Source organism: Crocuta crocuta, unplaced genomic scaffold, assembly GCF_008692635.1.
Source record: "Crocuta crocuta isolate KB4526 unplaced genomic scaffold, BGI_CrCroc_1.0 scaffold3, whole genome shotgun sequence".
NCBI lineage: Eukaryota > Metazoa > Chordata > Mammalia > Carnivora > Hyaenidae > Crocuta > Crocuta crocuta.
The window spans coordinates 13,958,189-13,983,898 of NW_027529934.1; the positions used below are offsets into that span (position 1 = coordinate 13,958,189).

General features: G+C 44.4%; 1 protein-coding gene across 1 annotated transcript in view; it reads left to right on the forward strand.

The window, feature by feature from the left end:
* Positions 1–4,381: 4,381 nt before the first annotated feature.
* The window catches only part of SEC16B (SEC16 homolog B, endoplasmic reticulum export factor), a 38,647-nt gene continuing 17,318 nt past the window's right edge, over positions 4,382–25,710 (forward strand). The window contains exons 1-11 of the mRNA XM_077763091.1: positions 4,382–4,677; positions 6,509–6,621; positions 7,137–7,354; positions 8,961–9,105; positions 9,999–10,150; positions 10,525–10,586; positions 11,860–11,995; positions 12,690–12,920; positions 18,572–18,669; positions 20,326–20,407; positions 24,749–24,866. Of these exons, the coding sequence (XP_077619217.1) occupies positions 4,382–4,677; positions 6,509–6,621; positions 7,137–7,354; positions 8,961–9,105; positions 9,999–10,150; positions 10,525–10,586; positions 11,860–11,995; positions 12,690–12,920; positions 18,572–18,669; positions 20,326–20,407; positions 24,749–24,866 (1,651 nt within the window). The remainder of the gene's footprint in view (positions 4,678–6,508; positions 6,622–7,136; positions 7,355–8,960; positions 9,106–9,998; positions 10,151–10,524; positions 10,587–11,859; positions 11,996–12,689; positions 12,921–18,571; positions 18,670–20,325; positions 20,408–24,748; positions 24,867–25,710) is intronic.

Genomic DNA, 25,710 nt, shown 5'->3' on the forward strand with positions numbered 1-25,710 from the left:
GATGAGCTGTTAATGTACTGTCAAGCTGGACGAATTTGGTTAGAAACCAGGAGGAATTGAGTGGCCAGGTTGAGAGACTTAGTAACTGTAGATATGTGGGGCTGGTAACGGCAAGGATTGATAAATCCCAAATCTTTGGAGCGGTGAGATCTATTTCATTCTATGATCTATTTCATTCCATGACCCATATAGCTGTTATATGCTGTATGTCGATAGACAACAATTAAGCTAATTAAGATTAATTTTGGCTGGTGAGTGTTTGAAGGGTTTTATAATAACTCTTGAGATCATTAGAGATGCTTTGGGATGTCACAAAAGGAGCATTTGGAATAACTGGGCTAGATGTTTAAACCAGAGATGTGCAGTGAAAGCCAGTAACAGAATGACGATTCTGTGGTTGAAAGAACACTGAAGCAGGAAGGAGGATTTGTGGGCTGTCCTCAGTATGCTGTTAAACTAGATCTCTGAAATCAACAGCAACCACCCTGCTTTGTAGCTTTTGGGGGTTTCTGTGTAAACCTTCTCACCAGGGTGGATTCCAGATTACCAATGGTTTAACTACTGGCTCACACAATTTCTGAATATTTAAGAATCGGCTCTTGGAAGCCCAGTACTTGGGAACTCCAGCAGACCATTGTAATCCTGAACAAATGTCCAGTTAGCTTTGGGTAAATCAGTTCACTTCTCAGGATCTTAGTTGTATCATCAATAAAGTGAAGTCATTAAAATAGCCTCGAGGTCCCTTCCAGAGTTAGCACTCCAGTAATGTAGCTGATGTTACAGGGCAGGACTACCATCATGTCATAAGCCAAAAGAGCTACATCAGATTTTCATGAATGCTACTGTGATGTACTGGAGCATATTATTTGATACTTGGATCTGTGTCATAATCAACCCTCTTCTGATTCCTGCTGTTAATGTGTATGTCTACATACACATACAATACTTCTCTAGTATTTCTTTTTAGGAGGGTTAAAAAATGGCAGTAACGGCCCATGGCTCACCAGTGGGGTAAGAAACCATTACCACAGTGAGAGAATTCTATACTAGTTAGTTGCCAGGCCCTAGGAGTTGGTTGAGGGTCTGAGACAAAATCATGTAGTTGAGGGTACACTGCCTTATGTGACCATGAGATCCACCCAAGTGTCTTCTCTAGACTAGTAACAACATGAGAAGTTAGCTGGCTCTTGCTTTTTGAAGTCAAGGCCTGTTTCCTTCATGGTTAAGTGTCTCAAGTCCTGACACATAGCAGGGCCTCAGCAAGTGTTTGTTGAAAGAAAAGAATAAGTGATTTGGGCCTTTTTAGGACAAATTCTGAAATATTTTCTTATCCCCCCCCAGCTTTATTGAGATATATTTGAAATATAACACCACGTAAGCTTAAGGTATATAACATGATGATTTGCTGAATTTTAAAATAGTAATTCACAAGTGGACATAAGTTTCTCTATATGTCCCTGAAGAAATGCATTTTTTGAACACAAAAAAATTGTTTTCTTTTTGTAATAGAAAACTTCTCAGTGCCTGCAATTCAATATCCGGCAATAAATTTGCCTTCCGTCTGACAACACAGGTGATACACAATCAGAACCCGAAAGGGAGGAACATGAATGAGAAAAACCCAGACCAGACAAGCCAGGCGTTTACTACCCACCAGTGAGTGTCTGGCTGACTCAACCAGTGGAATTAGCTTATTTTTTTAACTAAAAAATGTTTTTTTGTTTTTTTAATTTTGGAGAGAGAGTGAGAGCCCGCAAATGGGAGAAGGAGAGAGAGAGAGACTCTTAAGCAGGCTCCATGCTCAGCACGGAGCCCAACATGGGGCTTGATCCCACAATCCTAAGATCATGGCCTGAGTCAAAATCAAGAGTCGGACACTCAACCGACTGAGCCACCCAGGTGCCCCAGCTCATGTGTTTTGAAAGGAAAAGCTCACACTTATTTATAAAGCGTGTATACTTCCCTATCACGTGCCATTTTCCTAATCTTCGATCCTCATAACGACTCCCACAAGCTAAGTATGGTTTTTCCCCTTGTGGAGAGGAAGAAACTGGGACTTTGAGAGGTTGAGCATTAGCGCCTACAGTGGCAATGGCACGAGTCACCGCCCCAAAAGCAGTGCTCTTCTCACAGGCCAGGCCGCCTCAGGCTTCCTGGATTGCCTCTCCCTGCTTTCTCTGTTCCTTGTTTGCTCTGGGATTTGGATGTAAGTCAACCTGGCTCAGCCCATGACCAGGCAAACAGAAGCACCAGCCTCTGACAGGGTTTGGAGCAAATACACCAAGTCAGGCCTGTTCCAGATGCGGGTATCCGGGTTGTACTTTGCCCTAGTGAATCAGCTCCATGGAGGCCAGGCAGGTGCGACAGATAACTGACTGGCTGTAGACGTGAAGGCCAGGTAAGGCTTGGTAGATGTGGGGCCTGGACTTTGACATTCTGCAACAGGAGAGACACACTTGGGCCCGGAGAGCGCTGAAGGAAGCTGTGCTGTCGGAAGGTGGGAAGCGGTCTGAGCAGGTGTGTGGGGACCCTCGCTCCCTTGTTTTCCTTCTCTTGGCTGAGCTGTACTGTCAGATCAGGAAAGGCAAGATCACCTTTGCTGGGGGCAGGGGGAGTTACTTATATGAATGTGGAAGTGTGGCTTGTCACTGAAGACGTGATGCCTTCACTTGAGAATCTTAGGTGCCTTTCATTTGGTGTCCTTAATTATAATCTGAGGTCTAACCTATGGGAGTTGATACCTCAACAATAGAATGATGTGATTTCGGTGAAGAGATTGGGTTTTGTGCCTTTGTAGATGGAGAAGGGCTGTCTAGTGAAAACATCTGGGGACAAGGCCAGCAAAAGAGGCTTTATTCTTGTTGAGCTTACCTGTATCCAAATAGTTTTGAGTTCCTTGGACCTTCAGAAAAGACCCATGTGCCCTTTCACTGTATTGGGGCACTTGGCTGGGATTTGTTGGAAAAGGCTTTCATTGCACCTTACTTTTTTCAAAAGTCACTGACACTTCAAGAAGGAAGGTAGAAGTTTTTCTGAGCTGTGATTGATTTGAGGTGGAAGGCACTTCTGTGTCTTTGCTCTACTGGTATGTTCTGCTTATAGCTCTTGGCTCCGAGCTGTGGACCCTGGCTCCATGGCATTCAGTTAGAGTGATATCTTGATTTCAACATATACCCTTTGACCTTTTGTTCCGATATGACTTTTTATATTAGGCTGGGAGCTTCAGGAGTGGGAGCAAGTTAACTGTTTTTGGTCCAAATCTTTCAACCTAAAACAGTTCCCAAGAGAGAAAAAAATGACGTTTGACTGAGCCAATGTATCTTCCTGATATACGAGAATGTCACCAGTAAGACTGACACGTGCTTTTTCTTTGGAGGCAGCTGGGTGTGGGTTCTCCTCTGTGATACGGGGCGGAGGAACTTGGAAGGTGATATGTCTTCAGAGCTGTTTCTCATTTTGAAGAATAAGTGGGGAAAAACTAGTTTGATGCTAGGAGACCTCCAGATTTAAAAATCTCTAGGCAGGAAGATTACGGAGACATGGCTGTCTGGTTTGTCATGAGAGCAATCCCAAACTTGTCTCCTTGGAGGAAAGGCAGCCAGGACCATATCATTGGGCCCAGTTCTCCTAAGAGGTTAATTTAAGAGTTCAGAAAACATGTCTCTTGAGATCCATTTAAGCTTCTTTTTGCTTAGGAAATGTCTTCCTCCATTCATACTGCCCTAATCTTATCTCTGATAATACTAGCTACTTTTTAATTGAACAATTACTATATACCAGGCAGTGTGTTGGGTACTTTTCATAAGTTGTCACTGACTCTGATAGTAACAACTGCAAGCCAGTCATTATGGTCCCCACTCTATTTCTTTCTCAAGGAAACTGAAGCTTGAAAAAAATGAACTAGCTAACAGGTGGCAGAGTTAGGATTTAAACTCTGGCCTGTCTCTAAGCTCACCTATTTCTCTGATCACAGAGGGCCTCCACAGTAATTGTTGAATGAATAATTGCTGGTGAGATAAATGAACAAACATGTAGTTAATTGGGATACTTCGATGTTGTTTTGGAGCTTTATCTATGACTATTCTCTGTCTCCCATGCCTCCCACATCTATTGTTGCTCCAAGTATTCTTTTTAATTTTTAAATCAAGATCAATATAATTGTCTAGCCTGTTAATTATTTCATGTATCTGCTTGAGATCTTCTCCCAGATATCTCTATATCACTGCTTATGTGTTTTGTTTTCAAAAGTCCTCAAAATGATGTTTCAAATCATCATGTTTGGAGATAAGCCTAAAATGATCATTTTTTTTTTTTTGTCTGCAGGAAGATAAAATAATTACATAACTGAATAAAAACACAAGGGAAGTTCTGAGGGTCAGGGATGGAATTTTGGGCTCCCCAATGGCCACCTCAGCCACGGGGGAGGCCCACAGGACCCTCAAAGGATCCAGACAGAGGGCTTCAGAGAGATGGAAGCCATCGGCCCGTTCCTCACTCTCGGTACCATGGAGAGAGGTACCATCAATGGCAAGACACAAGCCAGAGCCCCCAGCCCCAGCAGGACCCCAGGACAGACCACCAGCAGCCCCATTATGCATCCAGGCCTGGGGAAAGGCATCAGCCTGTGTCAGGGGTTGACTATTATGAAGGTGGTTACCCCGGTCAGTTGTATTCAAGGTATGGTTCTCGGGCTTGGAGTTCATCCAACTCTCCTACGTTCTTCTGAATAGATTGTCCTTTTCCTTCTTCCTTTTCCTTTTATTCTTCCTCTTTTTCTTCTTTTTCCTTCTCCACCCTATTACATTGGCTTCACCGGACACTCCCCCCCCCCCCAACTGGATTTAGGGAACTGAAAATAGTATTTCCCTCCTTTTTTTCCCCTAGTGGGGCTTCTTAAAGAGGTGATCACAGTGTGACTGGGTGTTGGGGCCAGGGCAGAAAGTAGAAAGAATGGTGGATTCAAGATAGCAGATGAGGAGACCCTTTGACTTGGGATGGCAAAAGGCAATATTTGTAGATTACGGAAAAGTTTGTGCTTTTTAAAAAAAATTTTTAAAAATGTCTTATTTATTTTTGAGAGAGAGATAGAGACAGCGTGATCAAGGGAAGGTCAGAGAGAGAGGGAGTCACAGAATCCGAAGACAGGCTCCAGGCTCTGAGCTAGTTGTCAGCACAGAGCCCGACGCGGGGTTCGAACCCACGAACCGTGAGATCATGACCTGAGGCAAAGTCGGACGCTTAACCGACTGAGCCACGCAGGCGCTCCAAAGTTTGTGCTTTTGTAGAGATCCCTACAAAGCTTCTCAGTGTTGTTTGCATTGACACCACCAGCACCAAGAAGAGACTCAGTGCCCAGAGCAGTACTTAGGGTGTGACTGGCATACAGAAAAAATATGCATTGGATGAATAAATGGGAAAATTTAAAAAAAATGAAATTGACCAGAGAGCAAGCAAATATAAGCTTGTAGTCTCCAAATTCAGAGTGAAGAGGTCTCGGTGAGGTAATGCTAGGAGAATCTGGAATTTCTGTTCCTGAATTCTAATTGAGAGCACAGGATTTAATATTTTATGAAATATTGGAAGCCATGTATGTTTTACTTCAGCTTTTCCAGGTGGAGTGATATTTACCTGCCTACAGATTTCGGGTTGAAATTATTATTATTTTTTTAAATTTTTANGGGTTGAAATTATAACAATTACTATAAACCTTTACCCCTATGAAATACTGAAGAATTATTATTTAATAAAAAGACTAACAATATGACATTCCTTTCCTCAATCTGTTTCGTATTGTTGAATTCTCAAAGACGGTATGTTAAGCACAGAGGCAATAAAAGCAATCAGATTTAAGAGAGTCCAATGTGACTTCTTCATCTCATTTCCATCTGTAATATGCATGGAAATTACAATGGCATATTGGGTACCTACAGAGTCATCTCAGGAAGGAATATTCTTTTTTAGACCTTATTTATTTATTTTGAGAGAGAGAGACAGAGAGAGAGAGAGAGAGAGAGAGAGAGAGGGCGAGCACATGGGGGAGGGGCAGAGAGAGAGAGAATCCCAAGTAGGCTCTGCACTGACAGCACAGAGCCTTACATGGGGCTCGAACTCATGGACCACGATGAGGTTGTGACTTGAGCCAAAACCAAGAGTTGGAGGCTTCACGGACTGAGCCATCCAGGTGCCCCAGGAAGGGGTATTCTAAGATCAGGGCTGGGTTTTCTAAGATGACATCGTGTATTGTTGGATGTATGTATTTGAGAAGTAGGGGGAATCATGGGGAAAGAGAATGAGACACTGGGCTGTGGTTTTGCTATAAAAATCCCAGATCTGTTCTGAAATAAAGGCCTTACTCCTGCTGATCTAGAATTAACTGCAGTTTTAAAGCAGGTTCTAGACTGAGGTCACAGATTTGTCCTCTGAAGTTATCTGGTTTGTCAAGTCCAACATTGGTTTCTCTCTTTACACACTCATCCTTGAACAACTGGCCTTCTTCGTGATATTTTAGGCCAGGCATTGAGGATCCGTATCGGAGCTATCGTTCTCCAACCATGAGGGAAGAATATGCTTACGGAGATTATTACTACCACGGATACCCGCAGCAGCTACGGGAAGAAAGAGGTATGGAGTAATCTCCCAGGAGCCTTTGGGGTGGCGCTGCTGGTCTGGTAGACAGGCCGTGCTCAGAGCCTCACCTGGGCCGTCCTGCTTGGCTGACGTAGAGCCCCTGTCCACACCCGCTTCTTTCTTGGCCGGATGTGGCCACAGCAAAGACACTACTGCCAGGTGTCTTGAGGGGAAGAAACAGAAAGGAGTCATTCTCCTTTGTATGTGTCGGTGATAGCCCTGAAACTATTATGGGTAGTTTGTACTTCACCCCATTTTTTCTTCCACTCCTTGTTACAGCCAGGATTAACAGTCTCTGAGCAAGTAACAGTGAAGTCAGTTCTTTTTTTTTTTTTCTTAAATAGTTTATTGTCAAGTTGGTTTCCACATAACACCCAGTGCTCATCCCAACGAGTGCCNTTGGGGTTACTCCCAGTAACCGCACTGTGGAGCCCAGGAGCTCCTGTTTCTCTGATATCGGTAGACTGGGGAAGCCGAGGGAGGGCAATGCTTTTCCCTGTGGCACACAGGCCACCTGACACTGCCCACGCTGTGCAGCGGAAGTCTGCAGCGGAGAGCAGCTCACTCTGGCTGGCTTGCCCAGGACACCCCTCACCTGCTCCCGTCATTTTGCTGTAGATCCAAGAGTCGGAACCCTTATAAAGACAGTCCTGCTTCTAACACTGGACAGGAGAGACCTGGGGACCTATTTCCGCAGAGTCTGCTAACAGAAACCCAGAAGAACAAGGTAATCGGAAGTGACATGGGGGCTGGTGGACTGTGACAGTGCATCACACCCAACAATGAAATAGTGGGAAGGCAGGGCCCTTGGGAGTGGGGATGGCCAGTGGCCAGAGGTCTGAGTGGTGCCATTGTCCCCTCTCCATGAACCTCCACTCATACCTCCTCCTCCCTGCCTTCCTGGGGCCCTGACCTGGCCCTTAGGCTTTTATGTGTATGTGCGTGCGCGCGCGCATGTGTGTGTGTATGTATGTGTGTGTGTGTGTGTGTGTGTGTGTGGCTGGATCAGGAAATGTCACCCAAGTCATTCTGAGGTGTTGGGAAAGAGGAGAGGCTGTCACCGGTACCCCAGTGGATGGCAATTTGGTTTACCCAGCAAGTAGGGATTTGCTAGAATCTGAATTCTGGTCTGAAAAACAGAGCTTGAAACCTCTCTTGACTCTCCCAAGTCTCTTCTGAAACCTTACTGAGTGTACCAGCTGGACCACACAGTGAAGTTCTTACAGTTTTTAAAAATAAATTCTTAATTTTAGAATAATTTTAGATTTATGGAAAAGTTGCAAAGATGTTACAGAGACAAGCTATTGATTTTTAAATTTTTTTTTTTAACATTTATTCATTTTTGAGAGTGAGAGAGGCAGAGCATGAGTGGGGCAGGGGCAGAGAGAGGGGGAGACACAGAATCTGAAACAGGCTCCAGGCTCTGAGCTGTGAGCACAGAGCCTGACACGGGGCTCGAACTAATGGACCGTGAGATCATGACCTGAGCCAGTCGGACGCTTAACTGACTGAGCCTGCCAAGTGCCCCAAGTTACTGAATTTTGACTGTATTATATTACTTTTGTTTCCATGATTAGATATATATGATTTTTGAGAACATTTTCTCCTGTATACCTTAAGTCTTAACAGTGCAGACTACAGACTACAATATATACCCATAATATTAGAAACCACACACAAAAACAGCACTTTACAGTGTGTAAAGGGCTTTTGCATCTATTGTTTTACCCTCCCAGGCTAAATTCTGTGAATTTCTTGTACACCTTATCCCCAGGGAAAGCACAGCACCTGGAGCATAATAGGTACTTATTAAATAGTTAGTGAATGCATGAGTCTAAGTACTTGAACTATATAGGGCAGATATGATTATTTATATTACAGATGAGTGCACTGAGCTCAGAGAGCCTAAATCATTTGTCCAAATGATTATCACAGCAGCTAGGTATCGGTAAAACTGGGATTTGTAGATTTATTTATTCTTATTTTTATTTTTAAGTAATCTCTACACTGTGTAGAGCGGGGCTTGAACAACTCCAAGATCAGGAGTCTTTTGCTCTACCAGATGAACCAGCCAGGCAAAACTGAGATTTGAATTCAGGTCACATGGCCTCAGGGCCCACACTCTTTCCACTAAGCTTTAATTCTTTTTTTTTTTTTTTTTTAGCAAACACCTGTCAATAAAATGATCCCTTCTTTCCCTTTCAGCACATCCACATTCAATGTATTTATTTGAAAGTTTCAATTTTGTTGCTTTGAAGGAACACTCAAGAGGACCCTTTCTCTGAAAGTGCTTCTGATTCTTCCCATGGGTTTTCGTTATTTTTATCTCCCAGTCACCCCTGGCCAACGAGTCCAACCTTCTCCAGCAGCATGAGGCTGGTCTCAGCTCCAGCGCCTACGAGCTCAGTCAGTACATGCGAGATGACCCTGAACCATACGACCCCATGGCGTCAGCAGCTTGGACTCCAATTCAGGCCGGTGAGCACTGCAATGATCTAAGGAATTGGTTGGGTCTGGGGAGAAGAGGCCTGGGTGGCAACTTCTTGGAAAGTCACCCTTCCCCTGTACCTCTAAGAGTGGACAACTGCCTGCCTCATTTACTTATGTAGTTTCTCCTGAGGCCATTGTGGCTCCATTTCTCAGCTTTTCTCTTGTACTGGAGATTGCATCATAGCTGATTCTTGGAAGGGAGCAGGGCTTCTAACCTCAGGATCAGGCTGGGAGAGGAGCCACCCAGATGTACTTTTATATAACAGGTGAAGGAAGTGAAGGCAAGAGTCAGTTTGGTAAAGCAGGGGCAGGCCACAGAGAGTACTTGTTTTGTCTGGATGGAGGGTACATGCATGAGTATGGGAGCAATGAGAGCAGAGTCCTCAGCCTCTTGCCGTCACTGGGGATCTGGGCCTGGTGTTTTCCCATTTGGACCAAAGCAGTGGATCCTCGTTTTATATTCTGACATATTCTGAGAGACTTCAATCTGACTTGTAGCATGGGCTTAGTTTTTTGTTTTTTTAAAATAAATGTTTGTTCATTTCTGAGAGAGAGAGAGAGCATGAGCAGGGGAGGGGTAGAGAGAGAGAGAGACAGAGACAGACAGAAGATCCAAAGCAGGCTCTGTGCTGACAGCAGATAGCTTTATACAGGGCTCGAACTCATGACCCATGAGATCATGACCTGAGCTGAAGTCGGACACTCAACCGACTGAGCCACCCACGTGCCCCATCGTGGGCTTCTTCTAATTATGTCACCTACCCAGAGTCTTATCTTGGCTCAGGTGGAATTTGGATAGAAAGGTGTCTGTGGTGTACTTATAGAGTGAAGAAAAGCAGTGGCAGTAATGCTAACCGTGGCTAACTGTGTCTGTTGGTCAGAGGATGTCTCGGCAGCTGGTCCCAAGGCACCCATGAAGTTCTACATCTCTCATGTGCCTGTGAGTTTTGGGCCAGGAGGTCAGCTGGTGCGCGTGGGTCCCAGCTCTCCCAGTGACGGACAAACGGCCCTTGTTGAACTGCACAGCATGGAGGTAAACGAGATTCCGTGTCCCGGAAAGCTGGCACGCTGCCTTCTGCTTTCCTTTACGTGAGTCTGGACATCTCCAGGAATGGGGTGATCTTGTGGGGAACTGCATCAGGCATTCTGTGGTTTGCGGTATGTTTTGTGAAGGAACATTAGGGATCTTCTCTTAAAGAAACGATGCTAGATTTGTGTTTTTCCTGAGATGCTCTTGGCTCATTTTCAACAATTGGAGAACTCACTTTTGACCTGCTGTGTTCTCCACGAGGCACTGAGCCGCAGCCCAGGACCATAGCTATGGGTTCTGATGCTAGACTTGACTGACAGGGGCATTGGGTAGACATAGTCTTGGACACGAAATATGATATTTTTTTTTTGTTCCAGATTATTCTTAGTTACTCTGAGGAACAAGAAGAGATGAGGACTTTCTCAGGACCCCTGACCAGGTAACTCATCTTAAGAGCTGCCCAGTAAGGGCTTTTGAACCTACAAAATCTGCCTGCGCAGATCAGCATTTTGGGGATTTGTTCTTGGCTTCCTTGAAAGAAAATGTCTATCCCCCTTGGAATGGAATATTCTGTGCAACGAGATTGAGACAAATGTGCCCTGAGCCATTTTTACAAGCAATTTGATAGCTGAAGGACAGAAAGAAAAATTAAGATTAAAAATCTGAAAACAGTTCTATTTTGCAGGAGCTACGTGGTAGGAGGTTTTAACATTCTTAGCACTTAATAGGTACTGGTAGAAAAGTGGAGCACAGCCTGGGAAATCATAGACAAGTGGATCATAGTGGAAAAAAATTTTTGCCTTTCTCTAGAGAGAGGGATAGCATAGTCTGCGTTGTTATCGGACAGTGTGCAAGTCTGCCCTCTGCAGGACTGAGCTAGAACTGCTTTTAAATTCCTAAGTTTCGGATAAATTTTCAGGGCACTCTGGTAGAGAGAGTCCTGGCTGGAGTCAAAAGGAGCTGGGTCCTTGGCCCACGCATCCTACTAACTAGAGACCCCATGGCAGACAGGTGAGTTAGTCTTCTTTGAGCCTTAGTCTTCTCTTTTGGGAATGATGTAACACTGGTTATGTCTACTTTAAATGGTGGCTTTGAGACACAAGTGAGATAATGTATATGGAAGCCCTTTGTATTTCATCATCACTACTCTATAAACTTATCCTGAAGCTTCTCCCTCCAAGAAAAGCCCATAGCATTTTGACAGTTCCTTCAAGTAAAAGTGAGTGTCAAATCTATTTCTTACACACAGGTATACAGAAGGGGGCTAGAACCCCGAGCTGGCTGTGTGGACACTGAGGTGCTACTCCCAATTTGAGTGATTTTATTGAATGACCTTGAGCAAACAATGTTGCTCATTTATTGAGCCCTTAATATACATTGTTAATTCCTTTTATATGGAGGTATTTTTATAAGGTGAGAAGTGGCAGGCTAGATTGAAATGCAGGGTGGTCTGACTCCAAAGTCTGTGCTCTTGCAGTCACTGGGTCTCAGTTTACTCATCTATAAAATGGGGAGGGCATGTGAGAGAATCTCTGAGGTCCCTTCCTGTTCTGCAAGGAAACTATGGAGTCAGTACCCCAGCCCTGGGTGGTCAGGCTTCTATCTCAGTCTCCCCACCATCTGCTAGCACCCTCATCTGTACAAGGAGCTTGCAGTGCTGTGCAGGGAAAGAGTCTGCCCCTCACCCTTTGTTCCCTGAAATCTTTCCATAGGGAAGATGTACACAAGGTGGACATCATGACATTTTGCCAGCAGAAAGCAGCTCAGAACCGGAAATCTGAGACACAGAGGAGCAGAGACTCAGCTCTATTGTGGCAACTATTGGTTCTCCTTTGCCGGCAGAATGGGGTAAAGTATTATTACTCCAACGGGTGAGCAGGTGCAGGCTGGATTGAAATTTAAGTCTTCCTGGGACAGAGAGGATTTGGCTCATGGCATGATTATAAAAGATAATGTTAGGGGCGCCTGGGTGGCTTAGTCGCTTAAGCGTCCGACTTTCGCTTAGGTCATGATCTCCTGGTTCGTGGGTTCGAGCCCTGCGTCGGGCTCTGTGCTGACTGCCAGCTCAGAGCCTGGAGCCTGTTTCAGAGTCTGTGTCTCCCTCTCTCTCTGACCCTCCCCTGCTCATGCTGTCTCTCTCTCTCTCCCCTAGAAATAAATAAAACATTAAAAAAAAAAAAAGATAATGTTAAAGAAGCAACAAATGGCCCTAAGGGTCAAAAATTGCTCAGATGTCAGTTCGCTAATGATAATCTTTTCCCTGCCCTTCTCCACTGGCCTGGGGTCACTTTACCAACCACATAATCCACCTGTAAGAGTGTGTGTATTACTGGTAATCTTGGTGGCTCCGGACAGGCAGAAAATAACCATGGGAGAGTGAAGATGAAGTTTGAAATACAATAGCCCAAGGAAGGGCTGTCTTGTGTTTGCAAGCCAGCCTCCTTGGCAGACGGCAGTACTCTGGTGACTTCCTTATTCCGTGGGGGCTGCCGGCACGAGCACCATAGGATTCTCCCTCAGGATGACCCCCTTTGCCCTGCAGTCCATGGCGGGATCCGACATCGCGGAGCTGCTGATGCAAGACTGCAAGAAGCTGGAGAAGTACAAGAGGCAGCCGCCGGTGGCCAACCTCATCAACCTGACAGATGAGGACTGGCCGGTGCTGAGCTCAGGGACGCCGAACCTGCTCACCGGGGAGATTCCCCCCAGCGTGGAGACGCCTGCACAGATCGTAGAGAAATTCACTAAACTGCTCTACTACGGCAGGAAGAAGGCAAGTGTGGCCTTTCCGTGCTTGTTTTTAAAAAGTAACCACGCCCACATCACTCACCCCCTCCTCTGATTATATGAGAAATTTATACCCACGTTACAGCACCTAAGAAGTTCAGAAAGGTACAAAGAAAAAACATTATATAGTCTTTGCATTAAAAGATAACATCTAGGGGTGCCTGGGTGGCTCGGCTGGTTAACTGGTCGCCTTCAGCTTAGGGCATGATCTCACAGTTCATGAGTTCAAGCCCCACATCTGGCTGTCTGCTCTCAGCACAGGGCCTGCTTTGGATCCTCTGACCCCTTCTCTCCTTGCCCCTCCTTGCTAGCATTTTCTCTCTCTCTCTCAAAAATAAATAAACATTAAAAAAAGATAACATCTGTTAACATCTTGATATACTTACTTTTAGCATTATTCTATGCATATATATTATAAATTAAATTAAATTACAATACAATTATTTCTGTCTTTTCCGTTAAGATTACATGGTGTAATACTCCCATGATATTAAAATGCACCATTTTAACAAATGAACAGTATTCTATTACATGAATGTTTAATATTTTATTTATCTAATTCACTGTTTATGAATATATCGGCTCTCTACAACTTTGTCACCCATTCTAAATTACACAATTTGAACATCTTGTTATATAAATCTTTGGCTTATCTTCTTATTTTTTCTAGAATCGATTCCTAGAATGGAACGATGAGTTAAAGGGTACGCACTTTTAAAAGCTTCTTCACATATACACTAAATTAGTTTCCAGGAAGTTTGTTTTACAAATGTTATCCCCACCAGCTATATCTAAAGCATGCCTACCAATACTGCATACTTTAATTCAACAGATGAAGAGACACCTTTTTTTTGATATGTAAATTAGATGATTTTATTATTTATTCAAGAAATTTTTAATTGAGGTATATTTGATATAAGATATTTAAGGTGCACAATGTGATGATTTGATGTACAAATACATTGTGAAAGGATTTTCCTCACGGAGTTAATAACATTAGCCACCTCGTATACTTACCTATTTTTTTTTTTAACGTTTTATTTATTTCTGAGAGAGAGAGAAAGAGACAGGGTGAGCTAGGGGACGGTCAGAAAGAGAGGGAGACACAGAATCTGAAGCAGGCTCCAGGCTCTGAGCCAGCTGTCAGCACAGAGCCCGACGCGGGACTCGAACCCATGAACCGTGAGACCATGACCTGAGCCGAAGTCAGACGCTTAACCAACTGAGCCAGCCAGGCACCCCACTTACCTATTTTTTTCCTGCCTTGTTTAATTTTGAAGTTGAACTCACATTTTACAGGAGTCTTAAAGAGAGCTTAAATACTGGAGTATATGATTGAAATCAATTTGAATCACTATGATTCAAAACTCAAAAGATAAGAGGAAAGATCGTGTCCCCATCCTCTCAGCCACCGAACTGCTATCTCTGAGATACCCAGAGATATTTTCTGTATGTAAGCTTATTTTCTCCTTTTTTTCCCTTATAGCTTACTACATACTATTTCTTTTTAAAAATATTTTATTTTAAAAACTAAAAAAAGAAAAGATTTTATTTTAAGTAATCTCTACACCCAGTGTGGGGCTCAGACTTAACAATCCTGAGATCAAGAGTCACACGCTCCAGTGACTGAATCAGCCAGGCACCCCGTATTCCATTTCTTCACCTTCCTTTATTTCATTTAATGAAGTACCTTAGAAAATGCTCTCTGACATGGTTGCAATCATTTTCTGTAAAAGAACAGACAGTAAGTATGTAAGGTTTTGCTGGCCATGAGGTCTCTGTTACCACTACTCGTATCTGCTATTGTCCAGTAAAAGCAGGCACAGACAATATGTAAATGAATGGATGTGGCTGTGCTTTATTTATGGACATAGACATTTGAGTCATATATAATTTTCATGTGTAATGAGGTGTTATTCTTTTTTTAAGTTTATTCATTTATTTTCAGAGAGAGAGACTGAGAGAGAAAGAGAGAAGGCACATAGGGGAGGGGCAGAAAAGAGGGAGAGAGAGAGAGAATCCTAACCAGCCTCTGAGCTGTCAGCACAGAGCAGAACCTAACCTGGGGTTCAGCTCACCAACTGTGAGATCATGGCCTGAACTGGAATCAAGATCTGATGCTTAACTGACTGAGCCATCCAGGGGCCCCAGTGTTATTACTTTTTAAATTTTTTCCCAACCATTTAAAATTGTGAAAAGTTATTCTTAGTTTGTGGGTTGTACCAAAATGGGCAGTGGGCTGAATTTGGCCTTCAGGCCACATTTTTCTGAACCCTGCTCCTTATAATATAGAAATATCTTCTTCCTTATTTTTATGGCTGCATAGATTTCTAAAGATAAGTCATAATTTATTTAACAAAACCCCAACAGATTGACAGTTAGATTATTTACAGTCTTTTGCTATTACAAATAGTGCTGAGATAATGACCAATATCATTTGCGATGTGAGAGAATATACATATGATTTCTAGAATAGTTTCTGGAAATGGAAGTGTTAAGTAGAAAGGTTTATGGCTGGATTTTGAGGAATATCAACAAATTGCCTTTTAAGAGGTTGTACCAATTACTCAACGAGCAATATATGAGAGTGCCCGTTTCCCTGTTCCTACCNTTTGGAGAGAGAGAGAGACAGAGCACAAGTAGAGGAGGGGCAGAGGAGACAGACACAGAATCTAAAGCAGGCTCCAAGTTCTGAGCTGTCACCTCAGAGCCCAATGTGGGGCTCGAATCCACAAGCCATGAGATCATGACCTGAGCCAAAGTCGGATGCTTAACCAACTGAGGCACCCAGGTGCCCCTAATCTGTGAATTTTTTTGTCATGGATCTTCTATAGTGTTCTGTTGGGTGTTTGATCTCTATTTATTGGTTTTTAGGAGCTCTTTATTTTTTAAGGACTTTACATACAAAATTACTTTTGTGGGGTGATATTTAGAAAGGCTCCTACTTCAAAATTAATTTATGAAAATAAGGTTCAAGTACTTTTTTGACTTTACCTTTACTTTGAATCTTTAATCTTGTTTATTTGTATATGATGTTATATATTATTTCCCCCCAAATTTTATCTAAACTCCAGTCAGTTAGCATTCAATGTAATATTGGCTTCAGGAGTAGAGCCCAGTAACTCATCACTTATATATATAACACCCAGCATTCATGTGATATTATATTTTAAATAAGTGCTAGACATGATATTCAGTGAAGATCAGTGGGATCGTATGATAGCCATCCCCTGTTCACTATATAGTAGCGACCTGGAGTTTCACCAATTTATTTATTTCGTGAACATTTGTCAAACAGCCACAACTTCTAAGGCATTGGGTCCAGTGGGGGATACAGAAATAAATCAACAATAATCTCTTTCCTCAAGAAAGATTAAGTAATGACCATAGCAATAATGATAACAAAAACAACTATTTAAAAAACACTTTTTATGTACCAGGCACTTACTTAACGTCTTACATGCATTGTCTCATTTATCTTCATAGAAACGCTGTAGGTTAGGTTCTATTCTTGTTTTATGTGCTGACAAACAAGGAAAGTTAGTCAGTAATAAAGCCAGGGTTCAGATCTAGGCAGCCTGATGTCTGAACTTGGGCTTCTAACCATCCAGGACACCACCACGCCACCATACCTATAGCCCCAGGTGAGCAGGGGACAGGAGAGCTCTGGGAGTTCAGAGTGGTTTGTGAGGAGCTGGAGACCAAATATCTTTAAAACCTTTATTAATATTGACTAGGGTCTCATTTCTGGCACTGTATGAGATTAATATCATCAATGTTAGTTCTCAATTTCTTCACTTACTGTTAATTATATTCTTGGAGATGCAAATTTTTGCTCAAAGTGGTGATTCCCAACCAATTATTAGTAATTCCCTTAAAAAAATACTGTTGTGGGGGCACCTGCATGGCTCAGTCCGTTGAATATCTGATTTCGGCTTAGGTCATGGTCTCACGGTTTGTGAGTTCAAGCCCCATATTGGGTGAGCTAGAGCTCTGCTTTGGGATTCTCTTTCCCTCCCTCTCTCTCCCTCCCTCTCTCTCTGCCCCTTGTTGGATTCTCTCTCTCCTCCCCCCTGCCCCTTGCTTACTCATGCTTTCTCTCTCTCAAAAATAAACTAAAAAAAAAAAAATAAAGTAGAAAAGCTATATTTATTTTAAAAAATACTGTTGTGAATTAGTTTAACCTATGAAAAGAGTAACTCAATGTCATTTTTGCTTGTAGTGGATGTGAAGTTGAATTTCCTAATGGTGGTTGTTTAAATTGTTCTCTCCCTCTTCAAATAAGATAGCACGGAGATGTCAGCATGATCAAGGAAATTTGTACTTGGAAGTGGAGTTACCTTATTAGCGACTTCCTGTCCCCAAATCACATTATTTGGGGGTGCTAAAGAAATTATTAATACCAGGTCAAAACCTCAAATATAAATTAAGCTCTTATTTAATAATTCTGAAAATTGAATGAAAAGATGAGTGTGAGTGTGTATTAAAACTTGCAGTTTCTAACCCATCTCGCCAAGTAAATGGTGCCATTAATTTGGCATACGAAGTTGATAGATAACAAGCACTTGATAGTTAACAAGCAATTTGTTATAATAATCTTAGGTGGGGCAGGTTAACTGCTATACAAACTGGCTTAAACATGGTAGCAGCTACACTCTATTCATGTGGGAGTCCTGGGCAGGTGAACAGAACAGTGGGGCACCCCCTTCTTCCTGGAGTAGTTCAAGGCATGTAACAGGCTGTACCATCTGAGCATATAGTCTCTTCGGTTTCCAGGGGGCTGTCTTCACTCCAGCCAGCCAGATGGGGAAGAGGGTATGGGGGACTGCACAAGGGGCTTCTATGTGCCAGGTGTGGATGCAGCACCCATCATTTCTGTTGCCATTCCAGAGCCTGGAACTCAGTCACCTCTAGGTGCACGGGAGGCAGGAAAATGCAGCGCAGTTCTTTGCCCAGGAAGGGGACATTTGGTGGGGGAACTAGCAGTCGCTGCCACAGTTGTTAAAAAAGAAACCACTCCTGGGGCGCCTGAGTGGTTCAGTCGGTTAAGCGTCCAACTTCGGCTCGGGTCATGACCTCGCGGTTCGAGGGTTCGAGCCCCGCGTCGGGCTCTGTGCTGACAGCCAGCTCAGAGGCTGGAGCCTGTTTCAGATTCTGTCTCCTCTCTCTCTGACCCTCCCCTGCTCATGCTGTCTCTCTCTCACAGAAATAAAATTTTTAAAAAAACATTAAAAAATTAAAAAAAAAAGAAACCACTCCTGTAACATGCCCCCACGAATATCATCTTGCTCCCTGTATTATGAGATTCAGTCCGTGGGGTGTGGTGCTTCTCCCGTGTTGGGTGCTTAGGTTCATAAAAGTATCGTGTGGCTTCTGCTAGAGAGGTAAGGCTAACTGGGACCTATGTCTGAGGGGCAGCTGATGAATTAGCAGAATGGATTTGATAAAGTGAAGGCTGGAGTAGCGACAACTTGGACAGAAATACGCACCACTGTTCTTTTGTCCCACTCACAGATGAGACTGACTCTTCCTGGGAGCCCAGCCTGCAGGCTCAGGGGCAGCTGGACCCAACCACCGACTGTTGTTGGTAGGAAGGTGAATAGGGCCATGTTGAATGTGATATGTTTTTGTTTTCAGGAAGCCTTGGAGTGGGCCATGAGGAACCACTTGTGGGGCCATGCTTTGTTCCTCTCCAGCAAGATGGACCCAAGGACCTACAGCTGGGTTATGAGTGGGTGAGTGGGGCACTGGCAAAGAAGAAGACCTAAGGGGCAGTGAGGCATCCCCCCACCAAGGGAGGGATTGCGGGGGGGGCGATGCAGGATGCGCTGGGAAGCCCTACACACCAAGCATCCTTCCAATTTTTCTTTTCTGACCGGGACGTAACATATCACTTCTCCAGATTCTTATAACCTAGACACGGACACATTCTTTCTACTTGCCGTGTCAAATAAACAGTTTAGTAATATTTCCCAGGTGCTGAGTTTCCAAAAAGTACATAGGTTTCTACAATCCGGTGGTTTTCTTTGGGAGGGGCTGTTCTAGATTGTTCCATCAGGGAGGGAATAGGTGACCACTTAGGGTTAACTGACAGAGCTTTAGGTCTGAGAGTTAGTAGTTGTCTATCACTGAGTCTTGTGGCGGGGGATGCAGACGCTGAGGTGAAGGTAGGGATACGGGGGAGCAAGAGCTGTGCTGGGAACAGACTTTATAGGTCTGGGGATTAGAAGCAGAAGTCTTCATCTAGGGCAGGGGACATGATGAGAATGAAGGAATGTGTTTAGTCGGAGATCATGCCGGCACACCAACACCAGGAAGAATGCCCCTATCAGGACGAGACAGGAATGGAGGCTGACTACATAGAGCCGGGAGTTTGGAATAAGGGGATTAAATGGAGGACGGGATAGGGGGTGCTGGAGAAGGGCTCCTGAGTAAGCCTCTCACCTCCGCCAGATCTGTGGGTCGGCGGGGCCCTCCCATAAGGGGCAGGCTTGGACCGGACTGTGAGAAGAATGTTCCCTCAAAACGTTCATCTTCCTGTGTTGGTTGAAGCTGTGAAGCTGTGAACCTCTCAGCTTGACCTAAGTTTAAATTGGCCATAAATGGACTGTTGGGCAGATGGCTGAGACGATGGCACCTCCCTTCAAGGCTGTCACACTACCCATCTCCACCACAGCCTCCGTGGAGTCTCTCTTCTACGCTAACCCTCCGTCTTCCCAGGGACTAGTACTGCCTCTGCGCACTTCATTATGTTCAGGATGGTGAGGAGCACTGGAGTTTTATTACGATAAGCGCTCTGAGCTCCCGAGGCAAGGGTGCTATTAAATAAAAGACCGTGTTCCGAGGGGTGATTTTCCTCTGGGTTTTGGGAATGAACATCCCACGACCCCACGTCAGAGCATACATCTCTGCCACAGATTTTTGCCTTGGGCCATTGATTTTTGATGGGGCCCAGTGAATGGTGAAAAATATCTCTTACTGGGTATGCTTAAATCTCAAATCAGCTATAGAGCTTATTATATCCTTGTTAAGCATATCCCACGATTTGTCATCAGGAAGATCATTTCTGGTCCCTGTTCTACACCTCTTTGGTTACTGAAAATGGCTATTTAGTGCATATGAGTCAAAGCACTGTAGACCCAGGTTAGTCATGAGCCAGAAAACCAGCCGGGGAGGCTGTGGGAGTGGCACGAAGGGAGCCACTTCAGGGGACTGGAAGTTGAGGGGAGCTAAGCACAGGCACAGCAGAAAAGCGAGGAGAAATTCATGTTCTGAAAGAAGCTGCTGAAATCAAATAGAGATTGACGGGGCGAGGTGGGGGGTTGTCCTGCTGGCAATGGGTCAAAGGCTCTCTTGACTTGGTCCCCACTGACGGTCACCTCTCTCTGCAGCTTCACCAGCACGCTGGCGCCCAACGACCCGCTGCAGACCCTCTTCCAGCTCATGTCAGGGAGGATCCCACAGGCAGCCACGGTACTCTTTGCAACAGACCTCCTTCCATACCCCCAGCATCCTGGGGGCTTGGGGGGGCTGGGGACAGCTCAGGAATGAGGTGATGACTTTCAAGATTAAAAATAAGTAGTAATTGGTCGTTAATCTCCTACCATGCCCCTGGCCCTGTGCTAAGCACTTTGATTCATTCATATTATTTCATTTAATGCACAGAGGAAGGAATTATTACCCCTGTTTTACAGATGAGGAAACTGAGGTGCAAAGGTGTAAAATGACCCAAGATCACTGAGCTAGGAGTTGTGGAGCCATGATTGGCTCAGGTCTGTCTGATTCTAAAAACCTTGCCCTTTTCACAATACCATAGCTGCCTGCTTTGTGTGCATGGATAGCCCGAGAACCCCACTGTTCCCAGGCTTCCTGCAGCCAGGCCGCCATTCCTTTCTCCCCCTGCACATCCATCCTGCAAAGCTGGACACGGTAGATCTTTCATGTTGTCTAGAGTTGGGGATGGTTCAGGAGAGCTCTGAGGCCAGCGTGATAGTTTTCCTATGAGAACAGATTTTATCTTTTTGCCCCAGGGTATCCTTCTTTACCTTTGAGGTCTAGTAACTTTACCAGGATATATCTTGTTATTCACTGTCAGGGTCACTTTTCCTTGGGACATAGCATGCTCTTTTACCATGTGCATTCATATTTTACAGTTCAGGAAAGTTTTCTTTAATTATATCCTTCAATATTTGTTTTGTTCTATTATCTTGGTTTTTTCCAGGAATTCCATATGTGCACATTTCATATATATATATAAACGAACTATATAAATTTGGATATACAGATTATATATACATCATTTTCTCTTTAATTAAAATTTCTTTCTTTCTTTCTTTCTCTCTCTCTTTCTTTCTTTCCTTCCTTCTTCCTTCCTTCCTTCTTTCTTTACCTTCCTTCTTTTCTTCTTTCCTTTTCTTCTTCTTCTTTTTCTTCTTCCTCCTCCTCCTCCTCTTCTTCTTTTTCTTTTCTCATTTCTAACCTACGTGTCCCTTACTGTATTTTCATATTGATGAAAGAAACACTGTCTCTTCATTTTTGTGCTGTTGCTGTTTTTATCTTAATGTCTCTCATTTTTCTCTCACCTCCCCCTGACCTCTGCAGGTCACATTTGCTTCTTCCTGTTGTTCACTGTCACTTAGTTCTTGTCACTTAGCGTTAGTGATAATGCCCTTGCTTCACAGAAGAAGTTTCATGATTTTACTTAAATTCATAATGAGGGGCGCCTGGGTGGCTTAGTCGGTTAAGTGTCCGACTTTCGCTTAAGCCATGATCTCGCGGTTCGTGGGTTCGAGCCCCGCGTCAGGCTCTGTGCTGGCTGCCAGCTCAGAGCCTGGAGCCTGTTTCAGTCTGTGACTCCCTCTGTCTCTGACCCTCCCCTGTTCACGCTGTCTGTCTCTCTCTCTCCTAGAAATAAATAAAACATTTCAAAATAAATAAATAAATAAATAAATAAATTCGTAATGAAATGTTTGGTGATACTTGTTTGTTTTGTGGTAACATTTTCCAGTGAATCTTCTTTCTACCTTCCATTTATTTTTCATATCACTTCCCTCCTTCTGTCTTTAGCATGTATTTGTACAGATTTTGTCCTTGTTCCTTGACAGGAGTTGAGTCTTCCCTGGGCCAGTAGTTTCTGGTAGGTTTGTGCTGGGTCAAGGGGCCAGGGCCACACTGCAGGCTCTCTGGCATTTCCTGCATGATCTGGAGGGTTCTGTGGGTATCTATGCAGCCTTTCCTTCTCCTAAACCAGCAGAGATGGCTGGAGAATCCTCTCCTTCTGGAATTCTCTCTCTGCTTCCTCCTGCACTCACTCTGTTCAATCTCCACTACCTTTGGCAGCCTTTTCTTGCGTTTTTGAGGTTTGGGTTTTTCTTGACACCCAGTTTTAATGAAAATGGACTTCACACTTTTGCTTTTCTGTTCTTATTGCTTGGGGATGATTCCTAGAAAGGGAAAGAGAGATGATGACTTTCATACCCCATTGTCAAACCCACTGGCTGTCCTGGAACACGGAGTGCTCACAGTTCAGCAGACGGTCGCACATCGCCAGGACTTTGCATCATGTCGCAAAGCACTAAACGCAGGAAATGATGTGATCAGTGTATGGTCCATTGGGTCTCACTGCAAGGGTAGAGTTAGCTAAATGTTTCCTGCGTTTAGTTGAGAAAACGAGGAGTTAAGGTGATGCACCAATGCAGTATTTGGTCTTAGTGTCTGAGAGCATCCTGCATTGTGACACCCAGGAAAAGGCGGGTCGTTAGTTGCTTGGGATGAGTGGAAAGGGCACGGTGGCCAGAAAACCCAGATGTAGGCTTCTATCCCATGTTTAACCAGAGCTTGCTCCTTACTGCTGTGCAAACTTGGCCTTGTTACTTAATCTCAGAGCCTCAGGTTTTCCTCTTTGTGGGCATTTTGATGCCTAACCAAGAGAGTTATTGTGAAGAGTAAAGGAGAGAGAATATCTGAGCATATCAACCACCATGCTTGACCCGTTGGTTAGTCAAGTCAAGTCTTTCTCTCCATATATCTGTTTTACAGTGATTTTTGTCAAATCACCTGGGGAAGAGAAAGCAGGATGACTTCTACATGTTTGTTCTTTTCAGCAAGGGTTTTTCCTTTGCTTGTTCCTTTCATTTCAGTGAGAAAGGGCCTGGCTTATGTGGGGATAATAATAGTACCCAATGCGTGTGATCGTTCACGGAGAAGCGCTTAGCAGCGGATATGGTTCACGGTCAGAGTGCAGTGAGTGAGAACTGCTATTCTTGAGATTCATCATCATCATCACCCTCATTCACACTGCATCACCCAGATAAACAAAGAGCAACTACAAAATGGAGTTGGATAAAACATCTTTTGTTCCTGGGGATAATTATAAAGACCAAATAATTAGGAATTATTTTGACTTCCAAATCTTAGCGATTACTGTCAATCTCTTGCTCTACTCACTCCATGTAACAAACTGGGAGATGGACTGGCCTGCAAATCACCTCTTCCCTTTTGCTGGGCTTCCGTGTGTGTGTGTGTGTGTGTGTGTGTGTGTACGTCTGTGTATACGCACTTACGTATAATTTATATAGGGCAAACAAACTAAGTGCAAAGCACTATGCTATGCGTATCACCTAGCTATCTTATTTTATTATCAACAATAACTCTGTTAGGTAGAAATTATGATCTCCACTTAAGAGATGAGGAAAAAAGGTTCTGAGAAACGTGCTCAAGGTCACACAGCTAGTAAGAGGCAGGATGCCAGTTGAATCCAGGGCCTGGGTTGTCTCTGTTCTGTTCCATTGTTTCTTTATAGATATTTCCTGTCCTAAAATTCCCCTTCATTCAGGAGGAGGGAAGCCCAAGCCCCATGGTTTGTGGGGGGGGATTTCCCCACCTGCAGGGCTCTGTGTGCACCCTGCTGCCCCCTTGTGGAGTTCTGATGTCCCTGCATTGTCCCCAGAGGGAGAGGGCAGAGTCCTCGGCTGGGAGCAAGGTGAACCCACTGGGTACTGGGCTGGGCCACCTGGCCTGCTTTCCTCCTTCTTCAAGTGGCCATAGGAATTCGACTTAACAGGGTTGTGAAAATTAACTAAGGTGATGTGTGTGAAAGGCCTTTGTAAAACCAGAAAACACAAGCCATTTGGTAAGGTACCAGGGGGCATAGGGTTGCCCCGACTTCCAACAGGCTAATGTGGATTCTTCATATGAGCCCAGGATGTTTGGTCTTCCTTCTCCCACTGCAACATCAGGGTTTGTTTTGTTTTCTGTTTTTGGATTTTTTCCCTAGCTGTTGGGCTTAGGGGTACCACGGAGAAATTTGAAAATCAGTTAAGTGATCCATAGTGTCATTTTATTTCCCTATCAGTTGAGGTTCCTGTAAATGCATGTATGTGTATGTGTTCTGTCTGCCTACCCATCCTTCTGGGAACCTTGTTTCTTTTTTTTTTTTTTAAGTTTATTTATTTATTTTGAGAGAGAGAGAGCGAGCAAGAGAGCAGAGGAGGGGCAGAGAGAGAGGGAGAGAGAATCCCAAGCAGGCTCTGCACAATCAGTGCAGAGCCCAAAGCAGGGCTTGAACTCGTGAACCGTGAGATCATGACCTGAGCAGAAATCAAGAGTCAGTCGCTTAACCGACTGAGCCCCCAGGCACCCCGAGTCTTGCTTTCTGAAAAGGAGATCTGGAAATCAGTGACCGGCAGCGCCGCAGACCGCAGAAGCCGGCCTTCCCCGAACTCTAAACCGAGAGACAGACAAGGAAGTTCTGCATCTACGTTGTGGCCCGTGATCCTTCAGCCAGTAAATCTCCCATTTTCTGCTGCCTTCCAGTGTTGTGGGGACAAGCAGTGGGGAGACTGGAGGCCTCACTTGGCTGTGATTCTGTCGAATCAGGGTGGGGACCTGGAGCTGAATCAGCGCACAATTGTCACCATGGGGGACACCCTGGGTAAGCAGAAGCCACCCCTAGCCCCCTCCTCTCCTCTAGGTTGTGTCCAGGCCGCTTTGTACATCCATCCTCAGGCTCTTAGGTTCTGTGCGGGGCCTCTGTGCCTCAGGCTTTCCTCTGACCTCCGGCCTCCATGTTTGGGGGACAGAAGCTGCAGGGAAAGGAGCGTCATTCTTGCCTCTCCATTTCCCAGATTTCTACAGTCCAGGCCCCAGAGACTCAGGCTGTTTTCTGCGGAGTCTCCCCTCAGCCGCTGGTTTTCTACCCCTGGTCAGATTACCCCCAAGACGGAGCTCACACACGGGGACCCTTGCCTCCTGTTACGGTTACTCGCATGGCGGCCCAGCTTAGCCAGATAGGAAATTCTCTTTTTGCCTGAACTACCCTGGGTAATCGTGTAGTCTTCACCTCTATTATCTCTCAGTGAACATTCCTTTACAAACACTTAGGGGCTCCAGAATGTTCCAGATCGGCGGCTCTCAAATTTGGTCAAGGGACTGAACGCCCTAGAAATCATGATACTCTCTGTTAACTTTGTGAAATACGCTCTGTTCAACCGAAGAGAGCGATGTGCAGCCTTATGCCAAGTCAGATGGCAGGTGGGTCCGCAGCCAATGGTTAGAAAGGGAAGCGGTTTTCTAACCTCTGGGCACCTGGCACTGTGCTGGGTGTGTCACCTACGTGAATTAATTCATTTTGAGGTAATGGAAAATGTATGGAAGAACAGTCTGAAAGTGGGAACAGGCTAGTCATTATTGGTGGTTTTTATGAGCCCTGGGGAAAGTTTTCTATTGTTTGATTTTAGCAGGAGAAGCATTAGTGCCCCAAGGAGCCTAATTTAAAA